At 40.0% G+C, this 22,390-nt stretch overlaps 1 protein-coding gene across 1 annotated transcript in view; it reads left to right on the forward strand.

Moving 5' to 3' along the window:
* TPH2 (tryptophan hydroxylase 2) overlaps positions 1–22,390 on the forward strand; it is a 378,574-nt gene that overhangs the window by 303,524 nt on the left and 52,660 nt on the right. Inside the window, exon 7 of the mRNA XM_086937035.1 lies at positions 21,618–21,744. Coding sequence (XP_086793161.1) covers positions 21,618–21,744 — 127 coding nt within the window. The remainder of the gene's footprint in view (positions 1–21,617; positions 21,745–22,390) is intronic.

The raw sequence follows: 22,390 nt of genomic DNA on the forward strand, positions 1-22,390 counted from the left end.
TCCAATTCTCAAGCTCTTATCGGTTACAGAAGTGATACAAAGAGTTCAAGTTCGCTTAGAAAACAATAGGCCTGTACATGTTCTGCAGGCTCCTTTATTGAGTTTCACAGTATGGACCCTGAATCAAAATGGGATGCCACACAGTGGCTCAATGATTCAAGATTTGCTTCAAAACAACAAATGATGTAGTAATTTTAAACAGATGAGATTTGTTACATTGACAAAGATAAAAGGAGTGACATGGAGAAGCACCAGATAGTGGCGACAACGCCCAAAAGCTTATTCAGAAATTTCCAGCACAGCCACCAAGCAATCATCACAATCCTCACAGGTGAATTCTTCAACCTCACCTCCTCTTGTTCATTCGACTTGTCAGAAAAACGTGATAAAAAATAATCTCTCCCATTTTTCCCTCCTGATTTTCACTTCAAATTGATAGGGGAGTCTGGTGACCATTCACATTATTCTAGGAGTGCAACACTTATTCATGCTGCCACCCAGATTTCTCACTAAGGGTTTGTGATCAGTCTGAAGAAGAAAACAGTTACCTCAAATGTAGGGGTGAAACTTCTCAATCGCCCAGATGCATGCCAACAGCTCCTTTTCGATGACAGAATACTGTAGTTCAGCTGCTCTTAGAAATCCTGGAAGCAAAACCCACAGTGTTTTCAAAACCACCTTCCGACTGAGTGGCCCCCCCACACCCACCTGACTGACATCCACTGTGACATAGCAAGGAAGGCTGGGATCAAAAGGCTTGAGGGCTGAACTATTCTTTAATGCAGACTTAACTATATTGAGAGCTGTGACGCACTAATCGCACCACTCTAACTTCACACCTTTTTTTTAGAAGATTACTAATGGGATAGAGCACAGGTTCACCTGCCCGTTATTTACCATACTCACCTGGACCCTTACAATATATATATATTCAATTTGAACAGGTAAAACCTACACTCTTTAACCACATTGCTGTGGCTGTAATTTTTCCGCTGTGCGGCAAAATTCAAACAGCAATGTCACATGACGAGTTCAGCTCGTCATCAGCACACGACTACCGTGGCTGATGACGAGCTGAGCTCGTCATCAGCAGCGAAGGGGTTAACCTTTCAGGACCTATACCATTGGACTTACCAATCCTAATCACCTGTACCTGAAAAACCTAATGGATCAGGGTGTTAGCATAATTGGTAGAAATAGAACTTTTGCACTCCTAAAATAACCACAACTCGGTAAAGGTTTAAACTCTTTATCTAAAATCTTTAAAATGTCATAATCCAAGCATTGAATATTAGAAATTCTCAATTAGGAAAATAACGATTAGAATGAAAATATGCAGAGTTTTCATAAAGCAGTCTTTACGCATTTGACAAGAGGGTGGAAGAGAGAAGGAAACAGTACAATGACATACCCACATTTAATATTTACCTAGAAAGGTGTGAAGAACTAACCCTGGCCACGGGTCAGTTTAAAGGCCAGAACCCCGAAAGTGCAGGAACCATAGAGGCAGGCAGGTGAAGATCGGAATCAGGGCAGGTGAAGATCGGAATCAGGACAGGTAAAGCCAAATTAGATCAGGACAGGACCACCAAGGGCTAAGACCAGCACCTGCAGTTAAAGTTGCAACGCCTGCGTTACTCCCTCTCTGCAGCTAACAGCCAGAACCCGGTAAAAGTTATCGATTTCTCCGACAAAGTGCTTCGCCAGCACTTCAGCTCTCAAACCCCAATGTGGGTTTTGAACCTTCTGACAGAGGGCTCCGCCAGCACCTCTGCTCCCGATTCACCTATTGAGTGCATTGGGTCAGTGACAGGTCAGCTATTCGGACAAGTCGGACAAATTTGCTAACTAAGCCTACTCTAGTTATACCATTTTCTAGGGCAGTGTACCACCCCCCCAATGGTGCAAGTGTAAGGATCCCCAATTTTGATTGGACAAAAGAATGAGGAGAGGTCATCACACCATACCAAAATGAGACTTTTAGAATGAATATTAATATTTGCGTTCCCGCCCATCATTTTATATCCCCACATATGTTTTATTCCACCCAACAATGAATGTTCCAATATTGGTTACATTTTAGTTCATATTTTAGATCAGCTTCCTTCACAGGGGTCAGGAGATGACGTTCCCATGAACATCTTCTAGCAAGTCAGGAGTTGGCTGAGTTTCAAAGGTCAGTGCTTCATGGACTTGAGCTTTTCTGCGCAGTCGCAGTTCCTCCAAAGATGGAATTCAGAAATATATGTCAGGCCCAAAGTTCTATACATATGAGAAATAGAAAAGAAACAGTTTTATAACAAAGAATAACTGAATGTACTGTATACCACTTATCTCTACTCTATTCCCATTACTTTATTATAACTATTGTGTTAAAAATTAGGCAGTATGAATAGCTTAGCAAAAGCAGCAGTGCAAGCTTCATGCATGCTGTAACACAGAGCAGCCATCTTAGTTTTAATGCGCAGAAGCAAAAGACTCACTCCAAAGCGAAGAGTACGTCATCTCACGTGAGTGTGGCAGACGCATGCGTAGTAAGAAATCCCCCGTAGCAGCCGCCATTTTATTTGCAAGCGGATTAACATTAGTTTTTTTTCATTTTTTTTTATTCCCCCGTAGGGACAAGTCATCAGAACATAAATAACAGATTCATAATAAACATCAATATATATATATATCTGATACAAACATTTTTAACAGATAACATTTCAATTCTCCAAATATTCTTGAATTGCACCCCAAATTAATATTCCCAAACGCCGTTTTTTAACCCCCTTCAAAGAATACCGACTCCATTCCAATTCATAAGTATGATACAGCTTCGCCCTCCAGTGTTCAAATGTGGGAGGTTCTTCTTGTAGCCACTCAGAAGCGATGCATAGGCGAGCAATCGTCATTGCAACAAATATCAAATATCTAAATCTAAATAAATCAGTACCCTGTTTTACATTTTCACTTATACCTAGAAGCATCATAGCTGGAGAAATCTTTCCAGTGAGTTTTGTAATCATAGAAAAGAAGTTTTTAATGTGGATCAAAAAATCACGCAGCTTACAGCATTCATAAAATATGTGAGTGCTATCTGCATTGTTAGCTCTACATCGGAAACATTTCCCATCATATTGTGATGCCCACTTCCTCATATGCTCTGGTGTGTAGTATAACCGAAAGGTAGTTTTAAAAAACTTGGGCTTTCAGATTAGCCGAAAGAAAAGCTTCCTTATACAAATCAATCGCGTCTTCTATTAATAAAGAAGATTCCCCCAGCTGATTCTGCCAATACACATTACATTTCTGCAAGTCATCAGTTCTATATTTCATTAATAAATTATACAAAAACCCTATTTTCTCGCCTCGGCGAATCGCCTCTACCACCAAATTAGTCTCACCGCTAACATGTCTTCTGTTAATAAAATCTCTTAACTGAAGATATTTTTAAAAAGCCAATTTAGTCAGATGATACTTTAAAGTCAGCCTTTCAAAAGTAACTACTGTTGCATCTAAATCAAACAAATCCCCTATTTGTGTTATCCCTTGATGTATCCAGTCCGACACCACCCGATCATGAAAAACGGAAGGTAATATTTTATCTGCATTAAAAGACGTGTAATATGATACTTTCCCGATATTAATCATTTTAGTTATCCTTCTCCATACCTTAAAGGCTGCTTCCAGTACCTTATACCAAGTTCTCTTGTAGTAATTACCCTCCAACTTTTTAAACAGGCTACGTCTGACGTGTATTCCCAACATTAGGTAAAATATAGAAGGTGCTTCAACCATATCCTTTTATTTATTTATTTATTTTTAAAATGTCTAAAGCGCGCAAATACCTTACGGTGTCTCGGCGCTAGAGTTTGCAGATTACAGGGGTTCCGCTGACATCTTACTGGTTAAAGAGCCAAGTCTTGAGATGTTTTCGAAATGAGAGTAGTGAAGAATGATCTTTGACAGAGGAAGGGATCTGATTCCATAATTTTGATGCTGCCACTACAAAACGTCTATCTTCCCATGATACCTTTTTTGTGCATGGGATTTGGAGCTGTTGGGCCGAAGATGAACGTAGTGTGCGACAGGGTTTGTACACTTTAAATGCTCTTTTAAAGAAGTCAGGTCCATTGTTGCTCAAGGCCTTGTGAATGATACACATGGCCTTAAACTTTATCCGGCTTCTTATTGGTAGCCAATGGAGCTCGCGAATTGTGGGAGAGATAGAGGCGTGCTTGGGTATACCCATGAGAATCCTTGCAGCAGCGTTTTGGACAAGCTGTAATTTGCTCAAAACTTGCTCTTGTGCATTAAGCAATAGACCATTACAGTAGTCCAACTTGGATAACACCAAGGAGGACATTAGGGTTTTACCTGCAGTAGGGGGAAGAAAAGGGAGCAGTTTCTTCACCATTCTTAGGGTAAAGAAGGAGGCTGACACCACGGCATTGGCATTGTTAAGGAACCTGAGCTTGTTATCGAAAAGCACGCCCAAGTTTTTCACCTTGGCAACTGGTAGTGGAGGAGTTCCCAGATCCGAAGGCCACCAGACCGGAGACCAAGACGGAGTTAGTTCGCCAAAAACCATCACCTCCGTCTTGTCGGAATTTAACTTTAAGCAATTCCGGTTCATCCATGAACTGATGGCCTTCATGCCCTCCTGAAAGTTCGCTGCCACTGCTTCTCCATTTTTGTGTATCTCCAGGACCAACTGTGTGTCATCGGCATACGATGTTAGACCTATTCCGAATGACTTAATTACCCTCGCCAAGTCCGACACGTAGATGTTAAAAAGTGTCGGACTTAGCGAGGAGCCCTGGGGAACACCACACGGGAGAATGAAGTCAGGAGAGGAGAAGCATCCCATCTTCACGGACTGTTCCCGGTTGGCCAGGAAAGATGCCAGCGTTGCTCTGGCCCTGCCCTGAATGCCGAAGGCGGCGACACGGTCGATCAGGATGGTGTGATCGACCGTGTCGAAGGCCGCAGATAAATCCAGGAGTATCAAGATAGCTGCACCACCCCTGTCCATGATTATCCTGACCTCCTCTGCAGCTTTTATCAAAGCCGTCTCCATCCCATGGCCCTTCCTGAAACCAAATTGCGTATTGTCAAGTAGATCATTCTGATCAATGAAAGTCGACAACTGTTGGTTCATTACCTTTTCAATTATTTTGGAAGGGTAAGGGAGTGAGGCGATAGGACGGTAGTTTTTAGGCTCTAAAGGATTTAGTGCGGGTTTTTTTAAAAGAGGTGTTACAATTGCCTTTTTCCAGACAGGGGGATAAACACCTGTCTGAAATATGGAATAACAGATGTTGCTAAGTACTGGGGCTATTAGGTTGGATACTGATTTAGTGATACGTGGAGGGCTTGGGTCCAATGGCGATCCTGATTTAACTCTATTTATAAGCTCCACCATGGACAGAGGTGGAGAAAAGACCTCAAAAATTAGGTTTGGAGACAGAGGGGTAGTCTCCGGGGAAGCAAAGTCAGTGATCGTTATTGTGGTAAAATTGTCAAAAATATCCATAACCTTAGCCTGAAAAAAGTCCGCTACCTTATTGCAGAATATTTGGGATGGTTCGATTGGGGGTGGGGGGGCTGGAGGATTGGCTAACTCTTTTACCACCTGATACAGTTGTTTGTTCGAGTTGAGAGCACGTTCTATTATCCTCTACTGGTTTCCCCGTTAACAACACACGCAATCTTTGCAAAACGCATACATAGTAATATAACAAAAAGTCAGGGATTGCCTGACCCCCTCTCTCAACCGGAAGAGTCATCCATCTCATTGCCCTCCGAGGTTTCCCTGGAGACCATATACATTTAGTGCATGCTGATTGTAGCTGTTGTATATATTGGGATGGAATCTCAAGAGGTATAGCTCTAAACATATAAAGAGCTTTTGACAAAATACTCATCTTTATTACATTTCCTCTTCCTATAATTGACAGTTGCAATCGCCCCCACCTGCCTAATGACCGCTGAATATGTCGAAACGTATTACTCCAATTGGCCTCTACAATGTCTTTCATAGATGTTTTAATTATGATACCAAGATATGTAACTTCGGAAACCACTCTCACATCGCAAAATCGCAGATTCTCAGTGCATAGAACTTGGGTCTTCCCAGAGTTTAGTTTGTAGCCGGATTTAGCTCCGAATGCTGAGGCCAATTGCTTAGTCTCCAATAATGCCTCCGCTGGTTTAGTCGTCACAACCGCCACGTCATCCGCATACGCGAATACAGTGTGCTCTATGTTTTGAGCGACAAATGGCTTAATTGAGGGATTGTTAGATAATCTCTTCAAAAAGGGATTAATAAATAAGGCAAACAAAAGTGGCGAACAGGGACACCCCTGTCTTGTCCCTCTAGTAATTCTAATAATATTAGATTTCCGTCCCATAGCAGCAATTCTTGCATTTGGGGCAGTGTATAGTACCTGTATTGCAGTCAAAAAAGAATCACCAAACCCTGACCGTCTCATAACCTCCCATAAGTATTGCCATTCTACACGATCAAAAGCTTTCTCAGCGTCGAGTAATATTAAAGCTAGAGCACGTTTTTCGGCCTGAGCTATATCCAGTAGAGTAATAACTTTATTTATGTGCGTACAGCACCTCGGTTAGGAATGAATCTGTGTTGGACTAGAGAGACTATGGGAGTTGAAACTTTTGAAATCCGATTAGCCAATATCTTTGAATATACTTTGCTATCACAATTGAGCAAAGAAATTGGTCTATAAGATCCTGGGATTTCAGGGGGTTTGCCCTTTTTATTAAACACAACAATCGTCGCCTCATCCCAGGACTTTGGGGCTTTACCCCGTTGTGCAGCTCTCACAGTATCAAGCATGATATGTTTAATTGATCAAAAAATAGTTTATACACCTCCCCTGGAATTTAATCAGGTCTGGCAGCCTTACCATTTGCCAAGTTTTTCACAACAAGTTCTAATTCTTCCAAAGTAATTGGACTATCCAGCCATTCCTTTTCCGTATCAGACAGCTGTACAAACTCCCCTAGATCAAATCTATCTTTGCTATCTATTTTTTGACCCGTATACAATTCCGTATAATATTGATGAAATATATCAAGAATCCTATCTGGGTCCTGTTGTAATTTACCCTGTTGATCTTGCAGTATAGTTATAGATCTAGAGGTTGATTGCATCTTTAATTTTAAGGCAAGTGATCTCCCAATCGCCTCACCGTACTCATGCATATGTCGTTTATGTACCAAGTATTTTCTTGCATTATCTTGGCTCCATACCCCCGTTATCTTGCCTCGACATCTGGCTACCTTCTCCTCCACGTCTTCTATATTCCATATTCATTAACATTAGTAAAGGCACATATGCAAGCTTGTTCTAGATACCCAATGTGTTGTGAAATGCAATGTTAATAAAACAAACATATTGGTTAGCGCATTAACGTTATGTTGAGAGGACTGAATTCAAGCAAGTCGCGTTACGTGCGAATCCTTGCTCCATCAATAGGTTGCACAATGGATGAAAAGTTGGAAATGAACCTGGAATAGTACTCACATAACCCCAGTAGCGATTTCACACCTGACTTGTCCACTGGTCCAGTAGCATCCACTATGGTTTCTAACAACCCCGGTCTGGGACTAACTCCCTCTAGTGAAATTCCCTGTCCCAAATACTCTACTTTAGAACACAAGAATTCGCATTTCTCTTCTTTTAAAACCACACCATTGTTTTTAAACAAAGATAACACCTTATCAAGAACAGTGTCATGGGAAGTAACATCTTTTCCAAAAATGAGAAAATCATCCTGCAAGACTAAAACTCCAACAACATCCTTAAGAATATTCCTAATGATTCTCTGAAACACAGAGGCTGCTGAGACTAGCCCAAAAGGCATGCAACAATAGCCAAAGAGGTGAAACAAAGTCACTCAAATGACAAGATTCAGGATCCAATTCCACCTGGTAGTATTAACTGGCTAAATCAAGTTTGGTGAAGAAACAAGCTCCCTTGTTGGATGAAAACAAATCACCGATGTTAAGAGTCCACCCAAATTTCTCTGTTTAACGACCTCAAGTCCACACAGACTCGAAGCTCTCCTCCCCTTTTCCTGGCTACCACTTAGGGAGAAAGCCACACGGAAGATTCTGCGGGCTCAACGATCCCCTTTTCACAGAGATTCTTTAATTCCTTCTCCAAATCCTCTCTAACACTAAATGGTACTCCTCTGAGCTGATGTTTTTTTGGTATTGCCCAATCTTTAACAATAATTTTGTGTTTAAATCCTCTTATTCTACCTAAACCAGTTTCAAACACTTCAGGAAATTTGTTTTTCAACACATGTCCTTCTTCTTCATTACTCATTACCAACACTTGTTCTTCTGCACCAGGTTTTAGTATCATTCCATAAAGGCCTTGATGAAACCACCCTAAAATATTTAACCATTTACAGCGACATACACTTTTCCTTTGATTCTCCTCGCTTTGAATCTCATTTCTTCCTCAAAACAACCCATCAATTTAATCTTTCACTGTTCATATGGTACAGGTGAGTGATCAGGTGGAGAAAGAGATTGCAAACTCTTCCATGTTTCTTCAAAAAGCTTTTGTGTGATCATGGTGATCTTTGCCCCAGAATCCACTAACAACTTTACAGTGTGATAACCTACATTAATGTCAACAATAGGTTCAATACATGGCTGCGGATCACTCTCAATGACATCCTGAGAAAAATCATGCTTTGGATCAAAATTTGCATCATTTTCACTTGTGACCACAGAGATTACCTAAAAATCAGAATCTTCGTCAGACTCAACTGCACACACAGTGGGCTTCTTGAAACCCTTTTTCTTAAGACAGACTTTCGTGAAGTGACCCATTTTCTTGCAATAGTTGCACATAATGTTACTAGCAGGGCACCTGGATCCCTTGAGGTGTGGAGGGTTACCACATCTGAGACACATATTTCCACCTTTCACTTTGTTTGTGGTAAACCTATCAGCTTTAGGCTTGGAAGAAGTATTAGCAACACTTTGAGTTGCCTTAACTCTATTTTTAACAGAGTTATTAACATTAACTACATTAATAGTATCATTAGGCTTATCATCCAATTCCTTCAATGAAACTATCGATATTTCGATGCTCTAAGCAATTTTGACGGTCTCGTCCAAGGATGGATCTCCCAAGATCAATAATTTTAGCCTGATGTTTTTATCTTTACACTGGCAGATAAACTGATCCCTGATAAGTTGGTCTGTGAAGTTCTCAAACTGCATTCACAGCAAGTCTACGTAATGCAGAGACATAAGAGTCCACATCTTCCAATTCAGTTTGTTTCCTTTTGAAGAAGTTATGCCTCAACGTTGTTTATCGAACCTGGATTCTAATTTTAGGACAGTCTCACATTATTTATCGATGCCCTCCAACTCCTCTTGTGATGGTGTGGAAATATGCTTTAAAATAGACCTTCCTTCAAATCCTGGAGAATGTAGTAAAAGGCACTTTTTTCGTTCTGCACTAAATCCTAAAGCACCAATGGCACCCAAATTGGTCTCAAAGGCATCATGCCAGATTTCCCACCTGACAGCAGGTTCACCAGGTGAGTCTAGAATGCGGTTGGAGGATTGACAGCTTGCATAGTACACCTACCTAAAAGACACCAACTAAATGGTGCAGATAATAACAAAATAACTGTAAAAAGAAAATTGCTAAATTAAGAACAATATTGAGTAATGGGATAACTAAACTAGTGTAAAAGTGTGCCCATCACTGTTTAACTGTGAGTGAGTACAATGCAAATAAACATGAATGAGATCTCAGAATAACCTAACAGTGTGTGCATCACTGTTGTCCTGCGAGTGTGCACCCAGGAGTTTTCAACACCGTTGACATGAAGGAAGGCACAGGTAGAGCGGATCTCATAGTGTGTGCATCACTGTAGACTTTCGGGGCCTGATTCACAGAATGAACTTAAGACTAAATCCTAAACTTACTACTATTTGGTATTCACAGAATACACTTACTACTTTCGGGATTCACACAGTGAACTTACTACTTTCGGGATTCACAGAATGAACTTACTACTTTTGATATTAACAGAATAGATTTAAGACTACTAACTTTACGTCCGCACTCGGGCTGGAAATTCCGTCCCGGAGGCGGAGTTTCCAACCTGGAGGCGGAGTTTCTGGCTGGGGGCGGAGCATGTGGCCCGGAGGCGGAGCTTCCAGCTTGGAGGTGGGCATTTAGCAATGGCTGAAATCTTCACCTCTGGGCCGCAAGCTCCGCCTCTGGGCTGCAAGCTCCACCTCCAAGCCGGAAACTCTGCCACCCGGCCGGAATTTCCAGCCCGAGTGCGGACGTAAAGTTAGTAGTCTTCTGTGAATCCCGAAAGTAGTAAGTGCATTCTGTGAATACCAAATAGTAGTAAGTTTAGGATTTATTCTTAAGTTCATTCTGTGAATTGGGCCCTCGGTTAGGTGAGCACGCAGATTCTTTTATGGATAAAAGAGATGCAGTATGGTGTGTGCATATTTAGGCTTGCACGAAGCTTAAGTACATCCACACTGACGAGCATAGTGTTGCAGCGATAAAAACGCTATTCAGAATGCCCTGTTATCCATGGAAATTGGTGAGAGGCTTCCTATCGATCAAAGATGGCTGTGAAGTGTGCAGCAAGTCTCAGGGCTGTTGTTGGGAGCTGGCGCGAAGCTGGGGTCTGTCAAAAGGACAATGGTGGGATGAGGAGAGAGCGCAGGACGCTTGATATCGGTTGGACCCAATTCAAAGGTAATTGACTTACAAGTTTGAGATTTGAGCCTGGTCGGTGTCCCAAAAGCGCTAATGCAGCAAAGTCAAAGAGATCCTACTTCATGGGCAGATATTGAAGCTTAAAGGTGTAGCTAACCAAAATATTTGACATTGTAGATAGACGTTGGAGCTCACTGGCTTGTATTGAAGAAAGCAGGAACAGTCTTCACAGCAGAAACGTAACGCTTGTGGGTTCAACCATGTAGCCATCCTCGTCGCCAATATTTTGTAGGCACAGGGAGTAAGTCAAACTAGATTATTAATGGCTACATGGTCAGTGGAGTCGGTTGAGCACCAGCTCCATCAACAGTCCAATGCTGAATGTTGCTAAGTAACTATACATTCTAGAATCACAAAACACTAGAGCATTAAAGAGATACACAGCACTGTAAAATATACAGAATGCTACACATACCATAGGACATCAATCCTCACTCTACCACACCCCACAGGGCCCACCTCAAACTGGAAGTAGGTTAAAAGCACAAAAATGCCAAAATGGTTTTAAAAACGTTTTTTTTATTCAGCTTGTTCCTGAAAGGGGGTATGATGGTGATTTTAGCACAGCAAACCTTTTATTGATTCAATTTTTAGGGAAAAAAACAGACCCTGTTTTGTGGAACACTTTTATCTCCACATAACAGCCTCAGTTAGCTATATTTTACCTATTTTCTCCATCCCCTCCAGGGGAATCCACAAACCCTAGGTACTTTCAGAATTCCGATGATATTGGAAAAAAGGACACAAATATTGCATGGATACCTTATATGGAAAAAAGTTATGGAAGCCTAAAGGCACACTACCCCAAATAGCCAAAAAAGGGCTCAGCCCTGGGGTGAAAAAGCCTCAGCAATTAAGGGGTTACAAATAGTAAAAAGAGAAATAGTGGCTGACCATAGGTCAAGCCCTGTAGCCAACATGTGCTGCACATGGCCTATGCCATATGCAGCAGAGGTTTAGCACTTTTGGTTGTTTGGGGCAGAGAACCGTAGCTTTAGGTTTATCAACAAAATCATTGAAAAAATTAAGGTTAAAATAAAGTTTTGATCATTTTTGGATATAACACCTAGGCTTTAGAAATTCACATAAAAACTATAGTTAAAGCTATGGTTATGAATTAAACATGACAAATAACTGAAATTTTAGAGTTATAGTTAGTGTTAGACCTGACATCCTTAGTGTGGTATTCCCCAGGCCTTTTTGCCTTCAATCCTTCTGTTTGCTGAATTTGTTTTTGTTGGCTTTAGGATTCTGCCAATTTTACCACTGCTATCCAGTGCTAAAGTGTTTGTGCTCTCTCCTCCAAACATGGTGACACGGACTACACTTCATTGGAACATTTAATATACCTGTAAATCCCTAGTAAATGGTACTACATGTACCCAGGGCCTGTAAAGTAAATGCTATTAGTGGGCCTGCAGCATATATTGTGCCAACTACTAAAGTAGCACTGCACAACCTGTCTCAAGCCTACCACTGCAGCCTGTAGTGCACTTTTGAACTGTCATTTCAACTGGAAAAACAAACCTTTTGCCAGGTCTAAACCTTCCTTTTTATTAATACTTATAAGTCATCCATAAGGTGGACCCTAAAGGCTCATAAGGCAGGGTGCATTGTATTTGAAATGTAGGATATGTGTTCATAAGTTTGGGCTATAAAAAAGCACTCATCGTTTTTTCACTGTTGTAAGGCTTATCTCTCTCATTGACTAACACTGGTTTACCTTATTACATTTATTGGGAGCAGATAGAGATATGCTGTTTGCACTCAGATGAATTGTAATATAAAATCCTCTTTGCTATTAAAGTTGTATTTTAAGTCGCAATTCTGGAAGTGCCACTTTTAGAAAGTTCATTTTAGAAGTTGAGCAACCCAATATACTCTAGTCGGCTCTGGCAACAAAATATTTTGTAAGGTAAAGGTGCCTAGAATGGAATTTATTTAAATATACAAAACTTTACATCACACTGGCTTTTAGGAGTACCCAAAAAAGTGGCCTCAAACATATAAATTCAGAAATATTATTAATATAATCCAATGAAGAGAATAGATCAAAACAAGAAATTGGTGTATTCTTTTTTGATAAAATGTATATTCAAATAAATCTAATTCAAGGGTACAGAGATATTCTCCAATACAAGAATGAACGAGATTAACAATACTTCAATCCACTATCTACTTGCCACTCATGTCGAATGTCCATTTCTAATCACTAATTCCAAAGAAATTTTGTTAAACATTGTACAAAAACTTCTTATACAAAAAAGGTTATTTGAACAGTGAAAATGGGTATGTTGGTCGCTGTTTCAGCCTTGTTATGAATCCATCTATAGGACCATCTTCAGTACTTACAGTTGTTATGTAGAATAAAGGACACTTTGAAAAATAAATCAATGTAGAACCATAAGTTTATTGGTCCTATAAAGATATTCACATTTTTGCCAAATACTTGCTATCAATCGTCAGCATCTCTTTGGAAAGGACGTGATGAACAATAAGGTTTCAGCATTAGTCGTGTATTCAAGAGTCAGCATATGGTCTTGACATTTTGTGGATCGCTGTCAGTATTTAATGTCCAGACATGATTTGTTGTTCATTTTCAGAATGTATCTGTTTGAGGCCACTTTTTGGGTAATTCTAAAAGCCAGTGTGAAGTAATGTTTTTGGATATTTAAATAAATTCCCTTGTAGGCACTTTTAGAAAGTTGGCATTTGTTTGTCCTAACCATTTGTGCCTTCTGATAATGTCCTGGGTCACATGACTGTGAAGGATCTGCTGCAGGGGATTCTATATTGTGTCGAGACAGTAAAGCAAAGGTGTAGACTGGATGGGCCATCCTGGCATGATGATTGGGGAGGGACTGTGCTCAGCCCCATTTACACTCCATAGGACTTTGCCTACTGAACACACAGAGGAACCTGAGACCAGGTCTGCTCTGCCTTTTGTCACCCCCAGACAGTGTGGAGCCTTGACAGTGGAAGGGGAACACATTTCAATAAACAGATGTGGGGGTAGGACAGGGAGCCAATTTTGTATAAGAATTGGCTTGGTAGTTTGGTTTGCCCTGTTCCCATCATGCACTGGGACAGGAACAGACTAATTTGCATATAGCCAGGTTCTGAAGCTGGGATGGTGCAGTGAGCTAAAAAACGGTGATGGATCAAGCCCTGATCTCTTGACTGGGTAGGAGTATTCTGCATCATTCAGAAACTCTTTCCATCACCTTTTCCAAAATTGGTAGGACAGGGAGCCACCTCACACAAAGGCTGTCATCAGCTATAAACTTTGGACCTCTAAAGCCACACATCAGAACTCTCACGCCCTGCAGCCAGAGGACTGTCCTGCTGCTTGAAGGCCTGCCTCGCAGTCTGAGAAGGAAGATTGGACCTGCTCCCTTCATCCCAGGCTAACCAGAGTGACTCCAAAGGTCTGGATGACCTCCTGTGTGAGCTACAGGGACACAACCAGCTTCACAGGCCTCCCTGCAACTGCCCGGCTAACCTGCTGCAATTGGACCTATTATTGTTTTAGATCTAAACTGTCTTGGGTTGATTGTGTTCCAGTTCAGGGAAGCCTTAGCCAGGCAGTTTGGGCTGGAATTTTCCTATTGGATCAGGGTCTAGACTGATTAGATTATTGCCGGGTGCAAAGTGAGGTGGCAGGGTGGACAAAAGAATGATGGCTTGGAATGCAAGAGGAGTGGCTACCCAAAGCGATTGCCAGTGGTTAGACAAATTGCAAGCATTCCTCCCATCAGTTGAGATGTATGGCGATTTTTAAAATTCATATTAACCCCTTCTATGCTCATGACGAGCTCAGCTCGTCATGAGGCACAGTGGAGCTGTGCTGATGACGAGCTGAGCTCGTCATGAATAGTAGGAATGACCCTCATGCAGCACAGGAGGGGAAAATGCACAGCAGCCATGTGGTTAAATCAATGTATCTGTGACGGAAGAAAGTGCTATGAGTTTGTAAACCATTTGGCTATTTTGGATAGGGAGCATTGGCTGTCCGATTGCCGTAGAAAACTAATGTTATGGTGTTTTTGCTCTAAATGTGTGTTTTTGCTTGGCTACATATCATTGTATTTGCATGTATTTGCAGTATATCCAGTATTGACATAATGTGGGTATTCTTGGCACAATTCTGGCCATGACGGTAAACAGTCAAAATATCGAGTAAAAAATATCGAATGGACATAATATCGAGTTTAAAATATAGAATGGACAAAATGTCGAATGGACAGAATATAGACATCAAAAATATTGTTTGTTGAGGTAAGTAATGTAATATCGAATGTTAAAAATATAGATAGTTAAAATATCGAAGTATATAATATAGGTTATTAAAATGATCGAATTTTTAATAATATCAAATTTTTTATATTGTTTTTTATGTTATTATATGTGTAAAAAGTGTGTATTTATGTTATAATTTATTTGAATGAATGAATTTTGTTTTTTAAATTTTTGCGTAATTTAATTCTGTAGCGGGTTGTGGGTTTATAAGGAAATAGGGTGGGAAGTAATTTAATTATAATTAATTAAATATGTAAATGTATTTATTGGTATTCATTTTTAATTAATTGGTAATTAATTTATATTTGGTAAATAATTAAATTTTAATTGGCAATTAATTTTAATTAATTGATTAATTGCTAATTATGTTAATTTTACTAATTTATTTTCTGTAGTGGGTTGTGGGTTTATAGGGAAATTGGCTGGGAAGTAATTTATTTATAATTATAAAATATGTAAAATTATTTACTGGTATTTATTTAGAATTAATTGTTAATGAATTTTTTATGGGTAATTAATTACATTTTAATTGCCAAATAATTTTATTTCATTGAATAATTGCTAATTATGTTAATTTTACTAATTTATTTTCTGTAGTGGGTTGTGGGTTTATAGGGGAATAGGGTGGGAAGTAATTTATTTATAGTTAATTAAATATTTCAATGTATTTAATTGTATATAATTTGAATTAATTGTTAATTGATTTTTAATTGTTAATTAATTGTTAATTTGTAATTAATTTTTATTAATAGGTAACTAATTGTAATAATTAAATTTAATTTGTAATTTTCATTGATTAATTATTATATTATATTAAATTGGTAATTACTTTTAATAATTTTTTTTATAGATATGAATTTAATTTTTATTAAATAATATATGAAGTATTTACTTTCCCTACTGTTGCACTCTCTGGAGTGGGAATGGTAATTTTTACCAGTACACTATCCAATGCTTTCCCTACTGTTGCACTCTTTGGAGTGGGAATAGTAATTTTAACCCCTATGCTATCCAACGCTTTCCCTACTGTTGCACTCTTTGGAGTGGGAATAGTAATTTTAACCCCTACGCTATCCAACGCTTTCCCTACTGTTGCACTCTTTGGAGTGGGAATAGTAATTTTTACCCCTACGCTATCCAACGCTTTCCCTACTGTTGCACTCACTGGAGTGGAAATAGTAATTTTTACCCCTACGCTATCCAACACTTTCCCTACTGTTGCACCCACTGGAGTGGGAATAGTAATTTTTACCCCTACGCTATCCAACGCTTTCCCTACTGTTGCACTCTTTGGAGGGAGAATAGTAATTTGTACCTCTACGCTTTCCAGCGCTTTCCCTACTGTTGCACTCACTGGAATGGGAATAGTAATTTTTACCCCTACGCTATCCAACGCTTTCCCTACTGTTGCACCCACTGGAGTGGGAATAGTAATTTTTACCCCTACGCTATCCAACGCTTTCCCTACTGTTGCACCCACTGGAGTGGGAATAGTAATTTTTACCCCTACGCTATCCAACGCTTTCCCTACTGTTGCACTCACTGGAATGGGAATAGTAATTTTTACCCCTACGCTATCCAACGCTTTCCCTACTGTTGCACCCACTGGAGTGGGAATAATAATTTTTACCCCTACACTATCCAACGCTTTCCCTACTGTTGCACCCACTGGAGTGGGAATAGTAATTTTTACCCCTGTGCTACCCAACGCGTTCTCTACTGTTGCACTCATTGGAGTGGGAATAGTAATTTTGACCCTCCCGCTATTCAACGCTTTCCCTACTGTTGCACTCACTGGAGTGGGAATAGTAATTTTGACCCTCCCGCTATCCAACGCTTTCCCTACTGATGCACTCACTGGAGTGGGAATAGTAAGTTTTTACCCCTACGCTATCCAACGCTTTCCCTACTGTTGCACTCTTTGGAGTGGGAATAGTCATTTTTACCCCTACACTATCCAACGCTTTCCCTACTGTTGCACTCACTGGAGTGGGAATAGTAAGTTTTTACCCCTACACTATCCAACGCTTTCCCTACTGTTGCACTCTTTGGAGTGGGAATAGTAATTTTTACCCCTACGCTATCCAACGCTTTCCCTACTTTAATTCGATATTTTTGTACTTACCTGTTTGTAGATAGGACTTCGATATTTTTGTAATCGATATTTTGGAGTCAATATTTTAAATGCCTATATTTTTGTAGTCGATATTATGTCAGTGATCAGGCCATGACATAATGGTGGCACTTCTTACTGTTGGCAGCTTTGACAGTATAGTGCCCACCCCTGCATAATATTCATCCTGTCCTAATGCTTGTAATTCATACATTACAGCTGATCCTGCGCAACCCCTAATTCATGAGCCAGGGACGGACCATGAAAACATATCACACATAAAATTCACTTACCAACCAACTGGGCCCATCACACATTACCCATAAATGATCTGTGAAGACGAGCGCTGGATTAGGGGTTTTTATTTTGTCAGTTTTGTATATGTACAGTTCTATACTTCCCATTAATAACAAATTTTATATTCTTAACTATTCTTATTTCAACTGTCTTCTTCTTGTCGATGGACCATTAGTTGAGGAGTTGATGGTGACTATGATTAACTAAACAGTTTAATACTTAATATAAATAACCACAAAGTCATTTATCTGGTTAATAATTTTATCTTATTAAATTAAATGCTCATTTCAGATTATTAGTACACACACAAAACCACTTATAAGAGAACAATTTATCAAGCAATGTAATCAAAATGAATCAATTGCCTCAACATCAAAGCGTGCATAAGGGTGGGAATAAAAGACACAGCAAAATTACTTTGCAGAATTTAAGCATTTAAGAAGTGTGTTACCCACCAAGGAGTCAGGAAACCACTTTTTTGTCCGAGGTCGTGGCAGGGGTCCCCAGAGATAGGCTCAGATGACAAAGTTAACAGGACTGGTGCAATTTTAAGTTTTGAAAATAAGCTGGCAAACATACAATAATCTCCCAATCTATCTACCTTGACCTAGTTCTCCTCAGACGCAGTCTCCTCCCCAGCACTCCAGCAACTTTCTCGTACCTAAGGTGCTCTCTGACTTGGTGCTAGTCTGCTTCCCTCGATCTCAGTGTCTCAATATCTCTCCCGATGCTCTCGATGATCAGACCGCACACACAATTTGGGAAATCAATTATACCCAAATTCCTAGTTCACTATCTTACAATGTTGCAGTGTCAGTAGAAACTCGGACTGTGATTGTTTGACACAAGTCATGATAGAGTCTCCTCATCAGGTTCTCATCGCAAATCCATCCCATAATAGTTTCAACAAAGGAAGTATTGGGGATAAATACATTTATATACCACTAATATACATTCTGCATCATTTTAACATTAGGACATCTGTTTCACATTTAAATTGTATTAGCAATGGCAGTTCCCACAGTGGCTGTTGCATCTTGGCACTTAAACAATAGGACACAGGTCAACATGGCCTACACACGGATTACATCAGCGGGTACACTCAGTAGTTCGTGAGCAGGCAGAGCTCTCCATGCATGTGTACTTTGTATAGACCAGTAGTTCCCAAACTTTTGACTCCTGAGGACCCCCATTGAGTCACCACTGTAAGCCGGGGACGCTCAAGCAATTTGTATGATTTAACTTTCAAACATTAAAACAGTAAATCAAAGAAAAAAAACACACATGCACCGAAAGCAAATGCTCAAATTACTAAGGATTTTAGGGGCATATTTACAAGCCCCTATCGCCATGGAAATGTCATTTGTTTGTGACAATCCCGTGGCGATAAGTGCTTCGCCTTATTTACAAGGCAGCGTTGAGCCACTTAACATGGCTTAACAATGCTTTGTAAATAAGGCCCCTTTTCACGTAATGCTTAGCGTGAAAGTGGTTGGCCGTGGGTGTTGCGATGAGCATTTCACCGCAACACCCATTGATTTTAATGCTGTCCCCTATTTACAAGGGAGGCATAAATAGGATGCAGCACTAAAATTAAGACCAGGGAAAACCAGGTCTTAACTTTGCTAAACAAGGAGAAAGGCTTTATTTCTCCTCGTTTTTGCTTTTTCCATGTGTGCTGCCTTGTGTATCACACGCGGAAAAAGCAAAATCCGTTGGATTGTTTATGTTCAGGAAGGTGACCTTTCCTGCACATGAACAATCTTTGTAACTTCCATGTGTGCTGCATCAAGCAGCACACATAGAAGTGACAAAACTACATTTCAATATTGTTTATGTGCAGGAAGGGGGACCTTTCTGTACAAAAACAATCTTCCTCTGCACGCATACACCCTTGGACTATGGTGCAAGGGTGCCTGCGTTTCCGCTACACTGCTAAGTGTAGCGCCAGCACGGGAGGAAACACAGAGATGCACGATATTCTTGAAAATATGGTGCAGTCCTGCGTTTCTGAAGTGGCGGAGCGTGTCGTTAAGCCAAGGAGGCTAACAACACGCTCCCCCACTTCTGTTGTACATAACCCCGTAGTATTTTATATTGAAAGAATTCTCAAAAAACAAAACATTTTAATGGGAAGGTTGGTGCTGCATCTCTGTGACTAACTTTTTAATGGTTGGTTTCATTTCGCAATACGAGGCTCCTGCCAGGGCCAGACAGAAAACCCGTAGCAGCCCTGGCAAATGTTTTCAGACCAGTCCCCATACAGTGCACACCAAGTACAGTGAGTGAGCCTGACTACTACAGAGGGGGCTTTGGGAGGCTCTCCCCCCAAGAAATCTAGGAAACAATGGTGCAGTCTAAAACACATTCATCATTATATATTGAATTGTATTAGTGTTTAACAAATAGAAAATAAAGACCTTACTATGCACCAGGATATGACGATCTTTGTTGGGGTTCTTCAATGGTTCCCTTATCACCCTCCAACAGTGCCTCTCATCGCTCCATAACCCCGGTTGTCACATGTATTTCATTTGTTTTATAGCATTTCCTGTACCATTGTAGGATGTCAGAGCACTTTACATCGCACACATATAGAGACAATGAATCATATGTGTAAATCAGTATATAGAAAATGTTACATAAGACAAAGGGGACTACAAGGTGTAGGATTCACATGTCATTCATACTGGTAGGCATTTTTAAAGAGTGCTTGGTCTGGAGAAGCACACACGTGGGATTCAGAACATAACACAGTGGTTATCATTGACTTTAACAATAAAAATGTATTTCCACCCAAATAACCCTTTTTAGCAGCATCAAGATAATGAAAGACTGGGAAAAAACATTAGATACTAACTTGTACCATACAGTTTGCAAGCAGCTCTTTGATGAAAGTCTATAGGACACTGCTAGATTACGGTTGTCACTTATGAACTGCACAGTAACAAAAGAATCTCTGTGACAAGAACAGTAATCCACTCACCTATGCACATAAAATACTGGTTTTTAAAATGCATGGTACACATTCTTTGCAGTAGGCATATCAACCCTCTGTGCTATATTAGACAACTCAAAGCTGACACTGGACAAATCACTTATGTCACTCCAGCAGGTACATCAATCACTGGGATTACCGTGACACGTTTATTGTTGCTTGAAAACTGCTGATTATAGAAAGGAACTTTGCAGTGTTTTAAAACTGCTGCCTGCGGACCTCCTGGGAATGTGTCATGGACCCCTGGCGGTCCGCGGACCACAGTTTGAGAAACACTGCTATAGACCAAGACAACCTCATGCAGGCTCATACAAGAGGCCATTTTCATGCAGGCCCAATCTCATACTAAAGTAAGTAGACATAAAAGAATATTCATTCATGAAATAAAACCCATTATGTTTACTGCCCGCCATACTATTACCCTGTATTAGTTATTACCTAGTGAAAGCTATTAATTTAAAGCAGCTTTTCTGTTATTCGTGCACAACATGCAAAATGTGCAATGTACAACATAGCATAAACATGCACTAGTACAATTTTCCACTGCGCAAACAGGTAATACGTGCTCATGCCATCATGGTTTGATATATTACGTAAAATGTGTTTGCGTGTTTAAGGTTGGTTAGTCCATGCAGTTAATACATTATTATGGATGTACTTAATTTCATGAGGGTGTAATTTTACAAACCTCACTCCATCACAGTCATTGTTAGCATAATGGTGTAAATCCCTGATTACAAGTCAGAAGGTTTTCCCTTCCCATGAAGTTACCAGTACTGGGGGCATCTGTAACTTCAGAGGGAAGGGAAACATTCTCCACATTACGAGATTTCAGTGTCTTTATGAGCAGTGGGAATGACCCCTCTTTGACACAACGAGCTTCTGGTCCCACATCTCGAATCTGCTGGAGCATTATAGCTATGAGAGAGCTTCCTGTTTGTAGTGCATACATTTTCTTCGTGATAAAGTCAATAAGTCTGTTTTTGAATAGTACTGGTAGATGTTAAATCATTTTACTGAAGCGATCTCTTGTATTTCCTAGTCTTGCAATGTTACCAGTAAATATTGACATATGTTGTAATTGTGCAGGCTAGATATTTGTTTCCATTTAATTTTTTCAGAGACATCTGCCATGAACTTCTTGGGCACGTTCCTCTCCTCGCTGACCCAAAGTTTGCACAGTTTTCGCAAGAAATCGGAATGGCGTCTCTAGGGGTATCCGATGAAGACGTTCAAAAGATAGCAACTGTGAGTTTCCAAATACTTTACTTCATCACACGTTACTCACCATGCATGTGCAAATCTTTCTATGTTATTAGGTTCTTTTTTTTTTGCTTCACCTTGACATAAAGTCAAATATGTTTATTGTACATTTAGCTGAACTTGGAAAGGTGCACAAGCTACCTTGATAACCTTTGTCAGAATGGTCGGAATGAAGAGGATGTGTGTATGTTTCAACGTATGTATGTAGTGAATTTTGTATTATATATGTATGGGGATATTAGAGAACAACCACCCATATTTGCCTACTCTAGAAGTAATACCATGGGAGAATTATTGAAGACTGACACCCCACAAAAGACAGTAGCCAAAGGAACCAGAGCCTGTACCAAGTGTAACAATTGTAATAACATTATAAGAGGCTGTAATATAACACACCCTATGAAGGGCTACAACATAAAACTTAGGCTATCAGCGACGTGTGACACATCCAACGTAAAATACCTACTTAAATGCCCGTGTGGGAAAGCATACGTAGGAAAGACTGAACGAAAAATAAAAACTCGAATTAATGAACACAAGTCAAACATCAGAACACGTAATAAGAAATCATTAGTGGCAATGCATTTCTGTGAACAAAACCACAATATTTCACAACTGAAGCTCCTGGTCC

Source organism: Lissotriton vulgaris, chromosome 1_1 (genome assembly GCF_964263255.1).
Source record: "Lissotriton vulgaris chromosome 1_1, aLisVul1.2, whole genome shotgun sequence".
Taxonomy (NCBI): Eukaryota; Metazoa; Chordata; class Amphibia; order Caudata; family Salamandridae; genus Lissotriton; species Lissotriton vulgaris.